The sequence below is a fragment of the Mustela erminea genome, chromosome 12 (assembly GCF_009829155.1).
Source record: "Mustela erminea isolate mMusErm1 chromosome 12, mMusErm1.Pri, whole genome shotgun sequence".
Classification (NCBI taxonomy): domain Eukaryota; kingdom Metazoa; phylum Chordata; class Mammalia; order Carnivora; family Mustelidae; genus Mustela; species Mustela erminea.
The window spans coordinates 21,385,832-21,406,406 of NC_045625.1; the positions used below are offsets into that span (position 1 = coordinate 21,385,832).

At 40.9% G+C, this 20,575-nt stretch overlaps 2 protein-coding genes across 10 annotated transcripts in view; one reads left to right on the forward strand and one right to left on the reverse strand.

Annotated features, from left to right (window-relative positions):
• SHOC1 (shortage in chiasmata 1) overlaps positions 1 to 5,655 on the forward strand; it is a 75,086-nt gene extending 69,431 nt beyond the window's left edge. For all 9 annotated transcript variants that reach the window (XM_032306574.1, XM_032306572.1, XM_032306575.1 and 6 more), the window contains 2 exons: positions 207 to 1,170; positions 5,483 to 5,655. In XM_032306574.1, coding sequence (XP_032162465.1) covers positions 207 to 1,170; positions 5,483 to 5,583 — 1,065 coding nt within the window. In that variant the 3' untranslated portion in view covers positions 5,584 to 5,655. The remainder of the gene's footprint in view (positions 1 to 206; positions 1,171 to 5,482) is intronic.
• Positions 5,656 to 11,418: 5,763 nt separating this feature from the next.
• On the reverse strand, positions 11,419 to 19,644 carry GNG10 (G protein subunit gamma 10). The gene is made up of 3 exons (XM_032306590.1): positions 19,488 to 19,644; positions 13,801 to 13,932; positions 11,419 to 12,363 (listed from the first exon to the last, which is right to left on the reverse strand). Exons 1-2 carry the CDS (start codon positions 19,566 to 19,568, stop codon positions 13,807 to 13,809), a joined length of 207 nt encoding a protein of 68 aa, XP_032162481.1. The 5' UTR covers positions 19,569 to 19,644; the 3' UTR covers positions 11,419 to 12,363; positions 13,801 to 13,806.
• Positions 19,645 to 20,575: the final 931 nt, after the last annotated feature.

The window sequence follows — 20,575 nt, forward strand, 5'->3', positions numbered from 1 at the left end:
CTTATATAACTTGTATAACTCAAAACTCTATTAAATTATGATTAGAAAATGGGTTAGAAATTGGATTAGAAAATGGATTTAGATAAGCATTGTTATTTATATTTGTTTATGTTGTATTATAATGTTTATGTTGTATTTTTTTATATTACTTGACTGATGTTTATGTTGTATTTGTATTACATTAATTAATTTTAAAATTTTTTTAGCATTTTTGTAGCATCACTTCCTTATTCAAGATTAGTTCTTCTTCCATAACAAACTCACCTCAAAGTCCATCACCTCAGGAAAATGGAAATCAGACTAGTACCTTCACCTCCCAGAGTTTAGCTTCTGGCTCTTCAAACTCTGTCTTTCAAGGACATAATGAAAATTACCACTTTTCAGATATAGGAGAGGCAGTGCATGGAGACACAAACAGCTCTTCAAACTGTAACTCTTCCCTTATGGAACTAAGAGAAATGCCATGCGTTTTACCACCTGTGACTTCTTACAATCAGGCCAGCTACTGGAAAGACTCCAATTGTAACCCTAACATAGTGCATAATCCTTTCCTGATTAATACAGAATCAAAGAATGTAGCTGATGACTCCTTTCAAAACCAAAATGATTCAGAGTCAGATGTCTTTTGTTTGGATCTAACACAAATAAACTATGAAAACATAGTATCACCAATTGACACTCAGAAGAGAGTTGCCCCTAATTTTATAAATTACCAGAAAAAGGGAACACATGATGCAAAAGGACATATAAATAAAGAAGTGTCTGCCCCTAGCTTTTCACTAGAAGGCTCCCAATCTCCTCTTCACTGGAACTTTAAGAAAGATGTATGGGAACAACAGAATCACTCATTCAACTTAAAATATGGTGCAAAGCAGACTGCATGTGACAAATGGTACTCTCAGGAAAATAATTTATTCACTAATCAGCAAAAATGTTTATCTGATGAGTTAGAAGACTTCATATGTGAAAGGTCAAATGCTGGGACTAAGAGGACATCCTGGAAAGAATTACCATCTGCCCCCAGTTTGGATTTATTTTGTGCTTCTGATCCTAATGTAAATCAAAAAGAATTCAACAGTCTTTATTTCCACCAAAGAGCTGGGAAATGTTTAGGACAGAAGAGGCACTCTGACTCCTCATCTAACTCAGGAGACAAGAAATCATTACCAGGTAACACTACCTAATGTTAATAAAACTACTCAGAGATGTCATTTTTTTTCAAGTTTATTTATTCTTTTTCCAATATCTACACCCAGTGATGGACCCAAACTCACGATCCCAAGATCAAGAGTCATATGCCATCCCAACATAAGCCAGCCAGGTACCCCTTACAGATGTAATATTAAAAGATAGAACCATCTCTAAACTTAAAAAAAAAAGTTTGCTTTAAATAATATACTTAAAGAATCTTCAAAAACTTTGGAGTCAAAAAGAAAATCAAAATTCTAATTATAGACATCTAAGAAAATAAATGCAAACAAAATATGTCAAATTCTTATAGCTTTAGATGAAGTAAGCATTCAATTTAAGAAGTGAAAAATAAAACCTTAGAACAAGTCTAAGTAAAGCTGAAGACTATAAAATGAGCAAAGATTAAACAGAGAAATCAATGAATCAGAAAATTAACTTCTTTGTTGGGCAGGAATATTTAATGGGATAACCTTTATTAAGAGCTTATTATAGGGGCGCCTGGGTGGCTCAGTGGGTTAAAGCCTCTGCCTTCGGCTCAGGTCATGATCCCAGGGTCCTGGGATCGAGCCCCACATTGGGCTCTCGGCTCCGCAGAGAGCCTGCTTCCTCCTCTCTCTCCCTGCCTGCCTCCTTTGCCTACTTGTGATCTCTGTCTGTCAAATAAATAAATAAAATCTTTAAAAAAAAAAGAGAGAGCTTATTATAGGCCAGGTGCCCTTCTAGGCCCTTTATACAGATTACTGAATTCTAAGAATACTATTAAATAGATATCAGATAAATACTACTATTAGCTCTACTTTACATTTGCTGCTTCTGAACATTTAATCATATCAATTTTTTTTTTTTTTGACAGAGATTACAAGTAGGCAGAGAGACAGGCAGAGAGAGAGGAAGGGAAGCAGTCTTCCTGCTGAGCAGAGAGCCCGATGAAGGGCTTGATCCCAGGGATCATGACCTGAGCAGAAGGCAGAGGCTTTAACCCACTGAGCCACCCAGGCACCACTAATCATGTCAGTTTTTAAAAGGACAGTTTTCTCTTTCCTGGTAAAGATACCTCTTGTACCTTTATTTTCTATGTCATTTATTACATTGGCTTGAACATCTAGAACAAAATATATAAGTTCTAATGGCCATATAAATGTAGCCTTACCACGATAGGAAAAAAATAAATAAAAAGGGGAGAAGCTTAAACTTCAAAGCTCCTTTTTTGCAGAGGCCCTTTTGTGAGACTTGAGAGACTCCCAGAAAATCTGGTATTCTTTGTTTTGTTAAAAGAGGACCTCCCCAAGTACCATATGATCTCACCCATATGTGGAATTTAAGAAACAAAACAAAGGGACAAGAAAAGAAAAAGACAAACCAAGAACCGTACCCTTAACTATAGAGTACAAACTGATGTCACCAGAGAGGAGGTGGGTGGATGGGTGAAATGGGGGATGGGGATTAAAGAGTTCACTTGCCATGACGAGCACGGAGTAATATATGGGTTTGGATAAATCACTATATTGTACACCTGAAACTAATATAACACTGTATTATGTTAACTATACTGGGATTAAATAATAATAATAAATAAAAAATAAGTAAAGAATAAAATAAAATAAAGAGGACCTCCCAACCTGTACAGTTGACCCCTGAAAAACACAGGTTTGAACTGCGTGGGTCCACTTACACATGGAGTTTTTGACAAATACAATACGGTACTATAAATATATTTTCCTTAAGATTTCTTTATAACATTTCTTTTCTCTAGCTTATTTCCTTGTAAGCATACAGTATATAATACATATAACATACAAAATATGTGTTAATTGACTGTGTTATCAGTAAGGCTTCCAGTTCACAGTAGGCTCTTAGTAGTTCAAGTATTAGAGAAGTCAAAAGTTATTTATAGAATTTTGGGGTGCCTTGCTGGCTCAGTCGGTGGAGCATGTGACTCTTGATCTCAGGATCATGAGTTTGAGCCCCATGTTGGATGCAGAGATTACTTTAAAAGAAAGCTTTATTTAGATTTTTGAGTAGGGAGAGACAGCATCCCTAACACCCTCATTGTTCAAGGATCAACTGTATAAATGCCAGGACTCACAAAACTTGGATTTGATCCTATTTAATAATCATAATTTGTTTTTTTCCTGATCTTCTCCTTTTTTTTTTTTTTAATTTATTTGACAGACAGAGATCACAAGTGGGCAGAGAGGCAGGCAGAGAGAGAGGAAAGAAAGCAGGCTCCCTGCTGAGCAGAGAGCCCAATGCAGGGCTCGATCCCAGGACCCTGGGATCATGACCTGAGCCAAAAACAGAGGCTTTAACCCACTGAGCCACCCAGGAACTCCTGTTTTGTTCCTGATCTTAATGGGAACTATTCTATCCCAGTTTTATAAGAACCTCTGTGAGGAATAGATTCTGAATTTTATCCAAATATTTTTTGGATATTTATCCAAATATTTTTATCCAAATATTTTTTGCCTATTGGGGAAAATCAAATATGTTTTCTCCTTTCATCCATTAAAGTCAAGGATTATAATAGGTCTACTAATATTAAATCATTCTTATTATTCTATAATAAACTTAATTGGCTTTGGAAGAGTGATTCTTTCAATTTGTTGTTGAATATGGTTACTAATACTTATTTTTGACTTTCATATCTATATTCATAATGCAATTAACCTATTGTGCTCTTAACTTGTACTGTCACATTTTTAACATGAAGTTTATTCCAGCTTCATAAATAAACTGAATTAAAAATTCCATTTTTTTCCCATCTTGAACCAAATCAAGCATGTGAATTACTATATGTTCTTGAACTTAGGTCATCCTAATGTATAGGAAAATCTTCCCATTTTCTCGATGAGATCTCAAAAATTATTTCTAATAACTTTTATATTTAAGCTTTTGGAGATATGGATGGAATAGTCAAATGTCTACTTATATTTTAATTCACTAACTTAATTATAAATATATTTTTAAATCATAATTAGATAAATAATTTTGCTTAGAAATATTGCTTTTTTCCACTTTCAAACTTCTTCCATAAAATAATTTTATTCAAACAGTTTACATGAATCTTTGATACTAGTATCATTATCACTATCACTATGGAAACTTTTGACTTTTTTACTGTGGTTTCCCATAGCACATCATTATCTTCACTGTTTAAGGTATAAACACTGTTTATAAGGTATAAAACCTTCACTGTTTAAGATATAAACTTTTAGAATTCATATTAATTCAGGCCTAGACAATTTATCCAAAGCCATTGGCATAATCTCAAGATAATTTTCCATCTCTCTTATAGATGTGTATTTGTGATCTCTATGATAAAAATTACCTATTATACTGCTTTTTAAATTTGCTTATAATGGCATCCAGCTCTTCTAATTATGAGATTACATTCCCAGGAATAATTACTCAAATAGTTTTAAATATTTTAGCCTCCTTTTTAACTGATTTAATTAATAAGCCTCTATAAGAATCCAAATCTGGGATATTTCAGGCTAAAGTATCATATATAATACAGTCATAGAAGGTGAGTCCATACATGATCACCACCTATCATATATCAGAGCTCAGGATAAATTCTACAACATTACAGATAGGAGGTAATTAATGAGGGAAAACTAAAATGAAAGGGTCTTAAATCCAGGGAGATTTAATTATTTGTGCAAAGTATGAGCATACAAATATGTGTACATGATACTAATTAGTATTGGGCTATTAGATACAGGTGCATTTTTTTTTAAAGATTTTATTTATTTATTTGACAGAGAGAGATCACAAGTAGGCAGAGAGGCAGGCAGAGAGAGAGAGAGAGGGAAGCAGGCTCCCTACTGAGCAGAGAGCCCGATGCGGGACTCGATCCCAGGACCCTGAGATCATGACCTGAGCCGAAGGCAGCGGCTTAACCCACTGAGCCACCCAGGCGCCCCAGGTGCATTTTTTTTTTAAGATTTTATTTATTTATTTGACAGAAATCACAAGTAGGCAGAGAGGCAGACAGAGAGGAGGAAGCAGGCCCCCCGCTGAGCAGAGAGCTGGATGTGAGGCTTGATCCGAGGACCCTGGGATCATGACCTGAGCCAAGGCAGAGGCTTAATCCGCTGAGCCACTCAGGCACCCCTACAGATGCATTTCTGATAAAAATGTAATTTTTTATAGTCATTTTAGCTCAGTTTGGAAATTTTAACACTTTGTAGATAGATGAAGAGATAGGATGCATCAGAATAGCTAGGAAAATAGCTATACTTTATTACTATCAGAAATAAAATGGTTTTCCTTTTTCTCCTTTTAACAGATTTCATGTGCTCACAACTACCACAATTCAAAAAACGGCGTCTGGTGTATGAAAAAGTCCCTGGTAGAGCTGATGGACAAACTCGTCTGAGGTTTTTTTGAAGGAAAGGATAATATTCTGTGCCACATTCCTTTGTTTTTGATGAAAATCTAGTAACAAAATAATTTAGATTTGCTCACTCATTAAATAAAATATATTTGTTACATGTTCTTGGTTCTTCCATATTAAAATTTCAAAATATATATTCTGCCCTATTGTTTGCATCTTTGTATGTTAAATATTCTCATTCGCATAATTGTCGTAAGATCCAATTATCTTCTAGATTCACCTGAACACTGCAAGCCTTCATTTTTTTTTAGAGCAGTAGGTACAATATATACATCTAGAGCAACAGCAGTATATACAGTATTGTATCTATATATAAAAGGGTAATTTAGTTGTCTTCTGAATGGCTCACTGCTTCCCACCTTTCCTCCAGCAAGCCTTTTTTTTTTTTTTTAAGATTTTATTTATTTATTTGACAGAGAGAGAGATCACAAGTAGGCAGAGGCAGGCAGAGAGGGGAAGCAGGCTCCCCGCTGAGCAGAGAGCCCCATGGCTTGATCCCAGGACCCTGAGATCATGACCTGAGCCGAAGGCAGAGGCTTAACCCACTGAGCCACCTAGGCACCCCCCCCAGCAAGCTTTTTAAAATGAGCCTCCATTTCAGGCTGACCTTTTAAGTCAAGAAGTGAAGATCACCAGAGTCAACCCTACATTACCAAGAAAGTTAAAATCTAGGCAAAGTTGAAGTTAGAGAACTTCCCACTTTTTTTTTTTTTAACATTTTATTTACTTACTTGAGAGAGAAGAAGAGGGAGAGTGCACAAAGGGAGAAGGAGCGGGAGAAGCCAACCCCCCACTGAGCAGAGAGCCCAGTGTGGGACTTAATCCCAGGACCTTGAGATCCTGAGCTGAGCCAAAGTCAGACCCTTAATTTACTGAGCCACCCAGGCATCAGAGAACTTCCCATTTAAAGTGTTGCCTTCAGGGATGCCTGCCTCACTCAGTCAGAAGACTGGGCAATTCCTGATTGCAGCGTCATTAGTTTGAGCCTCACACTGGGTGTAGAGATTACTTAAATACTTAAAAAAAAAAAAAAATAAAGTGTTGCCTTCATAAATAAAAATTTAAAACAAATCACTAAGAAAATATTTGCAACCTACATAATAAAAAAGATATACATTCCTAATATACAAAGAATCCTACAAATTGGTAGGAAAAAAGACAACTTAATAGAACAGTGTGCAAAATATATGGGTGGATAGAAAAAAAGATAGAAAAAAAATGGATAGATATTACACTGAAGAAACAAAAATAGCCAATAAACATTTTAAATTATATGTAGCTTTATTACTCATCAGGCAAATGCAAAAGAAAACAGATCACCTATCAGACTGGCAAAATCTTTGAAAATTAATAATACTCAGTGTCAGCATATTGGAGAAAGAACACTTTCCTATGCTGTTGGTACAACATTTTTGGAGGATAGTTTGTATATTTTTTAATGGATGATTATAGGTTTCTTATTACTCTGGTATTTATATTCCATTGAGTATATTTTTTTTAAGATGTATTAATTTTATTTTCAAATATCAGGATTTCTAATAAAGTTATATTCTTTGCAACTATTCGGTTATTAACAAAACTTTTATATGTCATCTCTAAAATGGAGGTAATGGGTTTTTGACATTATTATAGGTGGTACACCAGCAAAAATGTTTGAAGACCACAAGCATACTCTCTTTCCTAGCTTCTGAAATTATCACCTTATTACTACCAAAATTGACCTCTACCTTCTGAGATCCAAGAGACATGCAGACATCACCCTAGTTGACCTCTCTTCAGCGTTTGCTACTGTTAATCATGTCCTCCTTTTTGAAACGGGCTTAACATCACCTCTTACTTTCCTCCTACTCTCCCCTTGCTATTACACTTTTCTTTATAGGATGTTTGGTTTTGCTTAGGTATGTAGGGGGTAAAGACTTTAAAGAGAAACTGTTTCTGGAAATCTAATTGGATTTGCTATTCTACTTAAAGTTTTGGCAGGATAGCTTCTAAACTAATAATGTAAGGCTAAGGCTTCTCAGCTTGCAGATCACCTTTATACTGCCTTTAATCGGCTTCCAAGGAGAGGAGTTTCTTCATAGGCCACCAACTGCAGCAAGCCTTAAGGCTAGGCAATCAACACTCATGTCTTGCTTCCTCACCAAATGGAGTCTAAGTATTTGAGTCCTCCTGTGGGCATTTCTCAATGGCGCTTTGCTGTTTAAGGACAGATTCTGCCTGGGCATGGAACTGAGATGCCTAAATTATAACCATAACCACTATTTCTGCTTCTGTACCTTCCATGCTAACCCATGAGGAGATGGAAAATTACCAGCAAACTTTCTATAGGCACTCTGTAACCACACAACCCCCGACCAGAATCGAACCTAGCAGAGTGGCCGCTCCTGGACCCCCACCCGGCTCTGGGCCGAGAGAGAACAGCCATCTGGCGCCAGAGAAACCCCCACCCAGAATTGGACGTGACAAAGTGACTGCCCCCAGACCCCCCACCCAGCTTTGGGTACGGGAGATAATAACCGTCTGGCTCCCCGCGGCTTGACAGGGAGACCCCGCCAATCCTGAGGGGGCACGTACCCTAGCAGCGCCAACTAAGCAGTTTAAAGAATGACAGACCTTTGATCTAACCAATAATCTATTCTCAGCTTTTTCCCGCTCTGTAGCGCACCAGTCAAATTATAGAGTTGCTGTTTGATTTTCCCGCGGTATGTAGTGATTCGTTACGAGATACTATGTTGTATGCTAAGTCCCTGCCTCCCCAAATAGTGTATAAAAAGTGCTGTGTTCCTGAGCTCAGGACCTCTTAGTGCGCGGAGGTCCAGGTTCGAGCTCGTAATAAACGACCCTTGCTGTTTGGCTTTGACTCTGGACTCTGGTGGTCGTCTTTGGGGGAGTCTCGGAATTTGGGCACAACAGAACAGCCTCTGTCAGAGGTATTGGGAAGTAAGTCTTGTATTAGGAGTCTGGTGACTCCTAAAGTGAGCTCTGCTTTAGCAGAGCACTCCCTGGGAGCCATTGTCACATGACAGGTTGGGCTGATCCACAGAATAGGGAAGGGTCTGGTTGGGCCCTTGCTGGGGGACCCAAAGTGTCAGTCTGACCTCACAGTATCATCTTCCAAACAACCCATCAGAAAGAATTGTTTGGAATAGCCCCAACTTCTCAGGCTGGCTCTTGGCATGGAACTTTGATTTTTTTTTTCCCTCTGAGAGTATTTCCCTGTGAGGTTTTTCATGGTCCAAAAAGTTACTTGCCCTTAGATCCATTGCTAGTGATAGGGCTGCTCACTTTAGAGAGGTTTTGGGAGACCTTACTCCCAGGTCCTAGGTCCAGCCCTAAGTCTGAGGCCTCACAAGAACATCAGCCGCCCCCTCCAACTGTGGATGGACATAGATACTCCTTCCTTTGCCACTGAGATACAGGGCCCAAATGGGAATCAACACCAGGGCATCCCACCCCTTGCCTCTCACAGTAAATAGGTTGGTCTTTCTCCCCCACATAGTAAGCTGATCCTCAAACAAGAGATCAAATAATTTTAATAAACAGAGCAATCTGGGTTAGAGGTGGTGGGGAATGCCAAGAGCAATCCCAAATGAGGACTTAAAAAGTACACATTTTTGTCTTTTGCCTTTATATTCAGTTTATGATTTTATCATACAACAGATTTTAACTTAATACTTATTTATTTATTTAAATTAAATTTTAGGAAGGTATCCACATCTTTTCTTTTTGATTTCCTGGTTTCCTGCCTTGCTTAGGAAGACCCTTTTAAACTTTTTACTTCAGTTATACAACTATTCCCTTAATTTTTCTTCCAATACATTTGTATTCTTTCTTTAACCAATGTGCATTTATTACATAATACAAGTCCAATTTTATTTCCTTCCAAGTGGATAACCAGTAATGCCAGCACCATTTATTAGTAAACCATACTTTCCTACCAAAGAGAAAAGTCCATTTCTGAACTGTTATGATCCAATCATTTATTTGCCTATTCCTATATCACAGTAATTTTGTGGTTTTTTTTAATATTTTTAAGGATTTATTTATTTATTTGACAGAGCAAGAGAGATCACAAGTAGGCAGAGTAGCAGGTGGGGGGAGTGGGGGAATGGGGAGCAGGCTCCCTGCTGAGCAGAGAGCCTGATCTGGGGGTCGATCCCAGGACCCTGAGATCATGACCTAAGCCAATGGCAGAGGTTTAACCCACTGAGCCACCCACATGCCGTTCTTTGTAATTAAAAAAAAAAAAAAAATCTTAGTTTTAGGGGTGCCAGGGTAGCTGTCGGTGAATCATCTGCCTTCGGCTCAGGTCATGATCCCAGGGTCCTGGGATTGAGCCCTGCATCACGTTCCCCACTCAGCAGGGAGCCTGCTGTTCCCCTGCTTGTGCTCTCTCTGTGTCAAGTAAATACATAAAATCTAAATAAATAAATAAATAAATAAAGGGGCACCTAGATGGCTCAGTCAGTTTAGTGTCTGCTTTCAGCTCACGTCACAATCCTGAGTCCTAGGATCAAGTCCACCATTGGGCTCCCTGCTCCCTACCCCCTCTTCATGCTTTCTCTCCCAAATAAAGAATTAAAATCTTAAAAATAAATAAATAAATAAATAAAGGGACACCTGGGTGGCTCAGTCAGTTGAGCATCATCCCAGAGTCTTCGGCTCCGGTTATTATCCCAGGGTCTTGTAATGTAATGAAATACATGGATAGATTTCCTTTTATCAAAATAATTTTGTCACGTTGTATCTTCTCTTGATACACTAGTGAATTTGATTTGCTTATATTTAGGACACATATTTATACTCATAAGTGAGAAATCTATAGCTTCTTGTATTATCTTACCAAGTTTTTGCCAGAGGAGAAATCGGAATCAAGAAGAGTTTTTTCTTTTTGACATACAAAAGTCTGTACATAATAATGTATACAACTTAAGGACTTTGGAGGTGAGTATATACCTCTGAAACCATAATCACAATCTACACCATAAACTCATCCATCATGTCCAAAAGTTTCTTCTCCCACCCTCTTATTACTTTTTATAGTAACACCTAACATAAGATCAACCCTCTTACTAAATTTTTCAGTACATAATACAATATGCTACCCATGGCACTATGCTGTAGAGTAGATCTCTGGGACTTACTTACCTTTTATAAATGAAAATGAGTTTTTTAATGGAGATTTTAAAAAATGCTTATTGTTGTTAAGATGGAGATTGGCACATGTTTAATGTTGACAGAAAGGATCCAATAAAGTAGTTGAAGATAAAGGAGAAAGGATAATTGATAGTATGATTTCAAAGAAGGCAAAACATTAAAACAGATCCAGAGAACAAATAGCAGGGTTAGAAAAGGGACACCTAAAAAAAAAAAAAAAAAAAAAAAAAAAAAAAAAAAAAAAAAACATCTCTGCCACTAAGGAAAAAAAAAAAAAAGAAAGAATAGAAAAGGGACACCTGAATTCCTGAATTTTGATTGAACGGAGGGAGAGATTCAGATAACTTAGATTTGGAAGTTTAGTGGCCAGAGATTAAGGGAGTTTCCATATGATGGCTTCTATTTTCTCTACTTGGTAACACTAATTATGCTAAAAGATATTTTCATTTATTTATGGATTTATACATAACTATTTCAAAGTGCAATGTTGCCAGAAATTGAGATGTTTCTGCTCATTTTATATACATATATATAATTTTTTTTACAAAGTTCTTCAAGAACTTATAAGCAAAAATCTCACTTTCCACTTCTAGCACTCAATTTCACAAGGAAACAAAAATTCATGATACCTTAAAAGAAAATCTGACACAAAATGTTGCTATCATAGAAAATGATGAATTAAGCAGAAATTTTATTTCCAAGCTCATCAAAGATTTTTACAAACACAAAATACCCTTTTAAAAGTGTTCCAAATTAAATCAAAGGCACATCATCAAAATAAAACACTTGTGACATGAAGAATTTATGTAGGTTGTATTTTCACATGATTTTGTTTTTACTCATTTGTAATGTTCGAAAGAACACATTTTTTTAAAGACATGAAATAATGTAACTTTTTTTTTTGTTTTAAGTATAACTACAACTATAAAGTAGAGGAACTTAAGAAAACAAAGACCAAATCTGCTTCATACACTGGATGGGGCAATCTAATACAAAACACAACAGGAATCTTTCCAAACAAGTTTGCTAAGAAACAGCTCCTATGTTTAGTGTTACAAATGAAAGAATCTTCTCATTTAGAAAAATCAAGACAGCATTTGATTAACAAAGTCTACTCTTCCCCCAGTTTTATACTTGCTTGTCTTCATTTAGAAACTGTAAATTCAGGAGAAAAGATCAAGTTTTGTTATGGTATAAAAATCTTAGGAACAACAAATTACAAATATTCAATTTTTTAACAAACAAAAATGTTTGCCTTCCCAAAATGTAAACGTCCAGTAAATAAAACAAACAATATTCCAGGAATAGAAACACCAGTAATTTGCTTATGAAAGAGGTGTATTTGGTGGTAACATTTTTGTTTGTCTTAAATATAAAAGCACTTTACCAAAAGACTCTGGCCATTATTATCTAAAGTCTTCCCCCTCATCCAGTTTCCTTATGTGAGTAGAAACTCATCAATTTCTATAAAATTTTGGCTATAGGACCAGGCCAAGGAAAGGTCTGAAATATATAAGAGTCATTTGGCTGGAGAAAAGTGTTTTCTTGAGACTTGGAGGCAGTTAGTTATTCATCACTTCGCACTTAAAAGCATTCCTCAGTGAACTTCTTCCTTACTGAAAAGAGAATGAGGTAGGTTTTCCCGTTAGTAAGATTTACACATATAATTAACTAGTCATCAATTCAGGTCACTTTAGTGTTCTCAAAGTAGAAAGTAACAATATAAAAAATATCTAAGCTACATTATTGAATGAATAACACCCATTAAGCTGCTTTGTAAAAAGGAAAATGCTATGCCAGCACAAGACTATTACTTTAATACCATAAATGTAGACATTTTCCATTAAAAGGTATAATAGTACCTGACAACATAATTACTTCTTTCTGTTAATATGAGTAATTCCCTTTTGCAAATATATGAAAAAGGACCTAAGATGTTTACTTAAGTCTTATGAAAATCCCTCAGAACACATAATTTGAACTATATTGGGCCCAAAAGACTACAGTAATCTATGCCCTGACCTCTTCCCAAAAAGGGGGCGGGGGTGAAAATGTGAAAGAAGGAAACGCAACACGTTAGGACCCATGAAATTTCCAATATGCCACCAAACAGGTGTTTTCATTTCACTAATCAATTTGTAAAGCTCTTTTTTTTTTTTTTTTTTTAAGATTTTGTTTATTTGACAGAGAGAGAGATTGCAAGTAGGCAGAGAGGCAGGCAGAGAGAGAGGAGGAAGCAGGCTCACCACTGAGCTGAGAGCCCGATGCGGGGCTCGATCCCAGGGCCCTGGAATCATGACCGGAGCTGAGGGCAGAGGCTTTAACCCACTGAGCCACCCAGGTGCCCCTGTAAAGCTCTTTTAACTCTACCCACGATTTTCTCCAGTAACTACACTTCTTCCTCTATTAAACACATATTCTGGGGGCACCTGAGTGGCTCAGTGGGTTAAAGCCTCTGCCTTCAGCTCAGGTCATGATCTCAGGGTCTTGGGATCAAGCCCCACATCGGCCTCTCTGCTGGACGGGGAGCCTGCTTCCCTCTCTCTCTCTCTGCCTATTTGTGATCTCTGTCTGTCAAATAAATAAATAAATAAATCTTAAAAAAACAAAAAACCCAAAACCCATATATTCTGAAAGCCTCCAGGAAAGAAATCATAGCTGGTGGTAGGAACAAGTCTCCTCTGCGGAGTCCTTGGTCCAGAGAGCAGCAAGCCTACTGATAACACCAAGCAGCAAATCACAGCACTGGAATGGTGTTAGGACAGAGATGGTGGGATTAAGGTCATGAAATTACTACCAGCCAACTCAGTTAAAGACCTCAAGTACATAAGGATATTAACATCTCATGAGTTAGTGCCCAAGAGAATTGAGACTCACTTAATGAGATGTATTCCACAGACATGCTGACTAGAGTCACCCCTCAGGTGCCTTTTACTGTTTCTTATTTTAATTTCCCCCAAAATAGTGGATATTCAAAGCTCAGTTGCCCGATCCCTTGGGAAGCCCTGTGATAATGCCATGGACCAAAGACAGCACAGTGTGTCATTACTCACCAGTCTTTAGAATAAAGCACAGGATCTGGGCTCCCGGAAGGGGTTGCTTCCAGCTGGAACACCTACCAGCAGGGCATCCTTGCAAGCATTCTGCATACAGTACTGCTGAAGCTCTGCAGCTGCCTGTGAGACCTGAAACAAAGGGACACCGGCTTGACGTGCTGCTCACAGCCGAGCCATCTGATACTCTGAAAAATGATCCTACAGCCTGATAAAGGTCCCACATCTTGTGATCTCCAAAAGTCTCTTTTTTTGCTGAAAGTTCATGTTACAGTTTCCATGATTTAGGGTATTTTTTAATTCCGTTGCTTCTTCAATAAAAGAAAAATAAAGCTGGTATCTTTGATCCATTTAGAATCCTAGTTGTGAGACTGACCTGGTAAAGAAATAGCTCATTCTAGTACTTCCTTTACAAATTTTCACTTATAAGCGTGCGCTAATATAGTCAGGTTTGCCATGTGAGCAGACTGGTTTTTTGTTTTGTTTTGTTTTGTTGTTTTTTTAAGATTTTATTTATTAATTTATTTGATAGAGAGAGGGAGATCACAAGCAGGCAGAGAGGCAGTCAGAGAGAGAGAGGGAAGCAGGCTCCCCGCTGAGCAGAGAGCCTGACGTGGGACTTGATCCCAGGGTCCTGAGATCATGACCTGAGCCAAAAGCAAGGCTTAACCCACTTAGCCACCCAGGCGCCTGAGCAGACTGTTTTAATGCTTACACGGCTGAAGCCTTATCCAGTCTGCCCAAAACAAAGTGACAAGTTTTCCTCAAGCTTTTGAGGCAGGATAGCTTATTGGGTAAAAGTGCAGCCTCTGGAACCAAAATGCCTGGACTCAAATTCAGCTCCATCCTTACCTGTATGATCTTGAGCAAGTTAACTTAATTTCTCAGTTTTTGTTTCCTCATCTGTGAAATACATTTTTTAACAGTATGTAAGTCAGTGAGTTGATGAGCCAATTAAATGAGCTAAATGCATTTAAAACACGTAGAACAGTGTTAACACACAGTCAGCAGTACATTTGTGGCAGACTACAAGAACAGTCACAGTATTTTACGGCTCCTCTCGCCAACAAGAGTCTTTCCCTAACACCGCTTGAATCTGGGTTAGCCTTGTGACCTGGTTTGACCAGGAAAATGTGGTAGAAATAATGGACATGTTCTAGGCTGTAGGTCTGAAGAGTCTTTGCAGCTACCTCTCTTGCTGTGGTTGGAACTGTAAGACCATCTAATGAGCCCAGGCTAGCCTGCTGGAGATCCTGGGGGGAATCATCAGGGAGCCAGCTCCTGCCATCTGCCTCCCAACTTCCAGACATGCACGTGAGGCCATCCTCCATCCTCCAGCCACCAACCAACCCTCCAACTGACTGCAGATGCGTGGAAGAGCCCAGCAAAGATCAGCAGAACTACACAGCTGAGCCCAGCTCAAAATGTTGACCTAAGAACTGCGAATTAATAAATGTTGCTTTAAGTGACGAAGTTTTGGAGTTTATTAGGTAGCACTGATAATTTCTGCCTATCTTCTTAGCCTCCATTTGATGCAGTTTTGTACATCGAGGCTTTCCTCCCATTCCATTTTATGTGCATTGAGAAGGTGTTTTGTATAAAATCTCACTCCTATCATAAAAAAATTGGTTCCAACTGCTGTTCAAGTATCACTACTAGTTTGTGTTAATTTTCCAAGCTTCTAAATACCTGGAAAATCAACTCCTTATGTTATAGTTACCAACTAGTTCCTAGAATGCCTTACGAATTTTGGTTTCATTAATGTAATAAGTTTCTATTATATAAATATAAAGACATAAAATAATACTATCAAACTAATGGTTAAGCTTCCTTTTCCCTCAAAAGAAGTTCTGACATGTTCATGTTGATTATTATTGGAATTAATGGTTATATATAGCAGCTATTAATTCACAAGGAATTTAGAACCAATTATGCTCATGCTTACTATTGCTCCATCAGAGGGAACAGATGAATTCACACGTGATGGGTAGAAGGGAGACTAACCTCCAGGACCCCTGGAGAAACTGGACTAACTGGACTCTACCTAAAGAACATGGACAAAAAGTTAAGTTGAGTGGATATGCAGAGAAAATAAGAGAAGAATAAAAGTGGCCAGCATTTCTCTAGCACTTTTACAGGAAAAAGGCTTTGGGTTGGGGGTGGGGGTGGAATACAAGCTCAAACAATTAGAAGCTGTTATTTGCCATGGGAGGTAGGATACCCAAATTATATGGCTTTCCTTGGATTGAGTCCATGCTCGCCCAGCAACTTCTCAGAGATTTCTCCAAAACAGAGAAGGGGCCCTTGGAAGAATATTAAGCATTCCAATCACTAGCAAGAGATGCCCTCCATTATATGCTAGAAAACTGGTGTTCTGGTTTATTTACTAGTTAGCAAGTCTGCTAATGAGAAGGCATCTGTGGATGTGCTGAGTCCTGCAATAAGGCCAACTAGATCCTGGAATGTTGTGACTCCTTAGCGTGCTGCCTGAGAGAAGCCCACCAAACACCTGAAACCATACTACATATGAGAACACCCCACAAATAAAGTTATTATCTGTGTGACTTTGAGCAATTCACTTGAATTCTCTGGGTCTGTTTTATCACACAAAATTATTTTTTAAATATAGCAAATACCTCGCCTAGCTATTCCACAGGGTAGGCAGGCAACTGGCTCCCAGCTCTCCTTTCCTCAGGTGCCAACATCATCCTGACCATTTTCAACAACCCTAGTTTCAGTTCCCTGACCTCCTTTCCTCAGACAGCCTTCTCCTCAGTGCCAACAGTTACAGCCAACACCTCTAACTGCTCCACATCTGAAATTTTACACTTTAACTTCCTACATTCTGATCACAATCTCTCCTACCCATCCAGAATGCTGCTTCCTTCTCACTACATCCTTTCTCTGACCTCAGGAGAATGCCTCCTCCCCCTTTGCCAAGCCCATCACCAGGAGGCTGGCTCAGTTCCTTCTCTAACCAGTCTGCGTTCAGCCTCCTTCTAGCCAGCCCCTCAAGCTCCTTGCCCTTTGCCCCCACTTCCATCTTTGTGTTATACCTCCTCTGCTAACCCACTACTTGGATCAACCACCATTCACCTTGGATACTCAGATTCCTAGGTGACTAAGTGCTAGTGGAGGAAAAACAAACAAAAAACAAACCCTGCAAGTAAGGCAATCAGTCTCCAATCTCAAAGTAGCTCGGTCTTCAGAGTCACAAGGTGCCTATGATTGTGCCTGGTAGGGGGCTCCTCTCCCATTCCCAAAAACCCTCTCCTCCATCCTCACTCTTGTGACTCCATTAGCTCCCTCCCCTCAGCCCTAGAAGAAAACTTGGCCTTCTACTTCACAAAGAAAAATGTCATCATACAAGTCCTTAAGTCCACACATCTAGAAACATCTATCTTCACACATGTCCTGATCTCCTTTCTTTGTATCTCAAAAGTTGCCCCTCCAATCCCATGTCCCCACAGGCAGACTGCCTATCTTCTCTACCTCCAATTCTCCTTCTCTATTTGGTCCCCCTCAATCTAAAAATAGTTTGTTCCTTTCCCTCAACCTCGAAATAAAGCTTTTCATTTCCTAAATTAAAAGAAATAAGGGTGCCTGGGTGGCTCAGTTGGTTAAGCGACTGCCTTCGGCTCAGGTCATGATCCTGGAGTCCTCGGATCGAGTCCCACAACCGGCTCTCCGCTCAGCAGGGAGTTCTGCTTCTCCCTCTGACATTCCCCCTCTCATGCTCTCTCTCAAATAAATAAATAAAATCTTTAAAAAAAAAAAAAAAAAAAGAAAGAATAAAGTTGTTTCCTCTTTAAAACCAGATTTCTTTTTTAATTTATTTTTTATTTTCAGCATAACAGTATTCATTATTTTTGCACCACACCCAGTGCTCCATGAATCCGTGCCCTCTATAATACCCACCACCTGGTACCCCGACCTCCCACCCCCCGGCCCCTTCAAAACCCTCAGATTGTTTTTCAGAGTCCATAGTCTCTCATGGTTCACCTCCCCTTCCAATTTCCCCCAACTCCCTTCTCCTCTCTATCTCCCCGTATCCTTTGTGCTAGTTGTTATACTGTTATGTTGTTATTCACAAATAAGTGAAACCATATGATAACTGACTCTCTCTGCTTGACTTATTTCACCCAGCATAATCTCTTCCAGTCCCGTCCATGTTGCTACAAAAGTTGGGTATCCATCCTTTCCGATGGAGGCATAATACTCCAGAGTGTATATGGACCACATCTTCCTTATCCATTCGTCCGTTGAAGGGCTTCTTGGTTCTTTCCACAGTTTGGCGACCGTGGGTGGCCACTGCTGCTATAAACACTGGGGTACAGATGCCAGATTTCTTTTTTAAAAAGGCCTGCCTACCCTTTTACAATCCAGATTCTCCTACCACTACCTCTGTTACTAAAACCTCTTCTGCATGCCGTAACTCTCTTGATCTTGTTTTATAATCTTCACTTACAGTCTGAAGTTATTTTACTCATGTGTTTATTGATGATCTCTGCCGGTATGATCACCACATTCTCAGTACCTAGAATAGCGCCAACTACAGAGAGAAGGCACTGTGGAAGTACACGGAATATCAGAGCGGTGGTCATTCACACACACGAACATACAGTCTACAAACAATGCGACCCCAGTTGCTCAACACAATATACAAGAGATGCTTTTCAATCAACTTACTAAACATTAGACATAATAACTAAGCCTCCAATTTTTTTTTTTAAGATTTTATTTATTTATCTCAGAGAGAGAGGGAGAGAGCACAGGCAGACAGAATGGCAGGCAGAGGGAGAAGCAGGCTCCCTGCCGAGCAAGGAGCCCGATGTGGGACTCGATCCCAGGATGCTGGGATCATGACCTGAGACGAAGGCAGCGGCTCAACCAACTGAGCCACCCAGGCGTCCCCAAAGCCTCCAATTTTTGAAAGCCCCTCCTTCCTTGCTTTCTCTTGGTTCTCCTCTCCTCTCAGCCATCTTTCGGCCGGCGCAGGGGTCCACACTCTGGTCTTTTCGTTAACACACATTTTTTACCCCCATACATTCCTAGGACTTCTTTCAGCCTTGTCCTCTGAGCCTCGAGCCCAACCTGGGTATCTCGGCAAAGTCCACACGTCCAGCACCGACGTGCTCATTCCGCGAAGCCGCTCTCCCTCTTCCCGGCGGGGACTAAGGGCAGCGCCCCACGCCCAGTCGCCACGCCAGAAACCTGAGCCCCGTCTTCGCCCGCGCTCTCGCGCTAGTGCCATGAATCCTTCAGTAAGGCCGGTCCTCGTCTACTCCGCAGGCCCGGAGCGCATCCTCCCGCAAGAGCCCAGCCAGGCCGGCCGCGCGGCGCCCGCATCCCTGGGCTGCGCGCGTGCGCCCCGCTCCGCCGCCCCCACCCCACCCCCACCCCGAGGCCGGGTTCTCCCCGCTGACTGGGAAACTCCCCCAGGGCACTCGGCCCGGGCCACGCTCGGGAAGACTCGCCGGTCACCGCGGGCCCCGCCGGCCCGGCCTCCTCTCACCGGCCGCCTCCCCGCCGAGGCCGGGAAGCTGGCCAGGACCCGCCTGCCGTCCTCACGGCCGCCCACCACGACCCCGCCGCGGCGAGGGGCAGCCGGCTTCTCCCCTCACGTCTCCCCGGCGGGAGCGCGCCGTCACCGCGCCGCGAGGAAAGGGCGCCGCCGCCCGTCTCACCTTGATCCTCTCCACGCCGGCCTCCAGCTTTAGCTGCTCCACCAGGCGCTGCAGGGCGTTCACACTGGCCCCGGAAGACATGGCGGCGGCGCTGGGCTCCGAAGGCGGGGGAACCGGGCCGCGGGAGCCGCGAGGCCCCGTGCGCGAGCGCCGCCCCGGGGCGGGGAAGCCGCTGCGCCCGCCCCGCCGCCGCTGCCCCGCCTCTCCCGCTGGCCGTCTCCAAAGCGACAGAAGCCGCAGGTAAGCGACCGTGTGGGTTCCCGAGTCGCCTGGCACTTAACTCTCTCTGCTCCCTAAACGTGGATAGCAGCCGCACCTGCGCCTGGACGCGGAGCCATCTCCTCAGCGCGATGGCGCTTCTGGAGGAGCGGGCGCGACCTGCGGGGATGGGGGGCTCTGGGGCTCGGGAAGGTGGAGACGCACTCCTGAGAAATCGGAACTGGGACTCGGGGTGGCCGGAGCCCACGTGGCAAAGGAGTTGAATGAAGGAAGCTCTTGGAGGCTTCCGGGCCTTTCTGTAATGGGGATGGGGAGAGAGGGAGGAGAGCTGGTAGAGGAGCCCCGTGAGACGGTAACCAGAGTGTGAGTCACCTGTTCCCGTGTCGTGGGAGTCCCGTCAGTTGCGTCGGTAGGTCAGTGAGGTAAGCAGGACTCAAATCCCAGGCCTGGACATCTCTGCGGCACTTGTAGGAGAAAATGAAATCCAGCCTCCCACCCCTCCCCGTCCCATCTCACCATTTAACTATAATGTTTCTGTTGTGCTGCATTTTTAAAAAACGTTTTTATTTATTTTATCGGAGAAAGAAAGAGAGCAGGGGGAGGGGGGAGAGGGAGAGAATCTCAAGCAGACTCCCCCAAGACGGGGGCTGGATCCCAGGATCCTGAGATCATGACCTGAGCCGAAGACAGACTCTTAACCGACTGAGCCACCTCTTTTTTTTTTTTTTTTTTAACTGTGTACATTAGTTTGTTTTACAAAACTGGCGTCATTGCTATATGTAAAATGTATGTTTTGTGTTAATTTTTTTCACTTAGTGTATCGTGAATATCGCCTTTGTTATTGTACACCATTGTACAACAGTAGATCT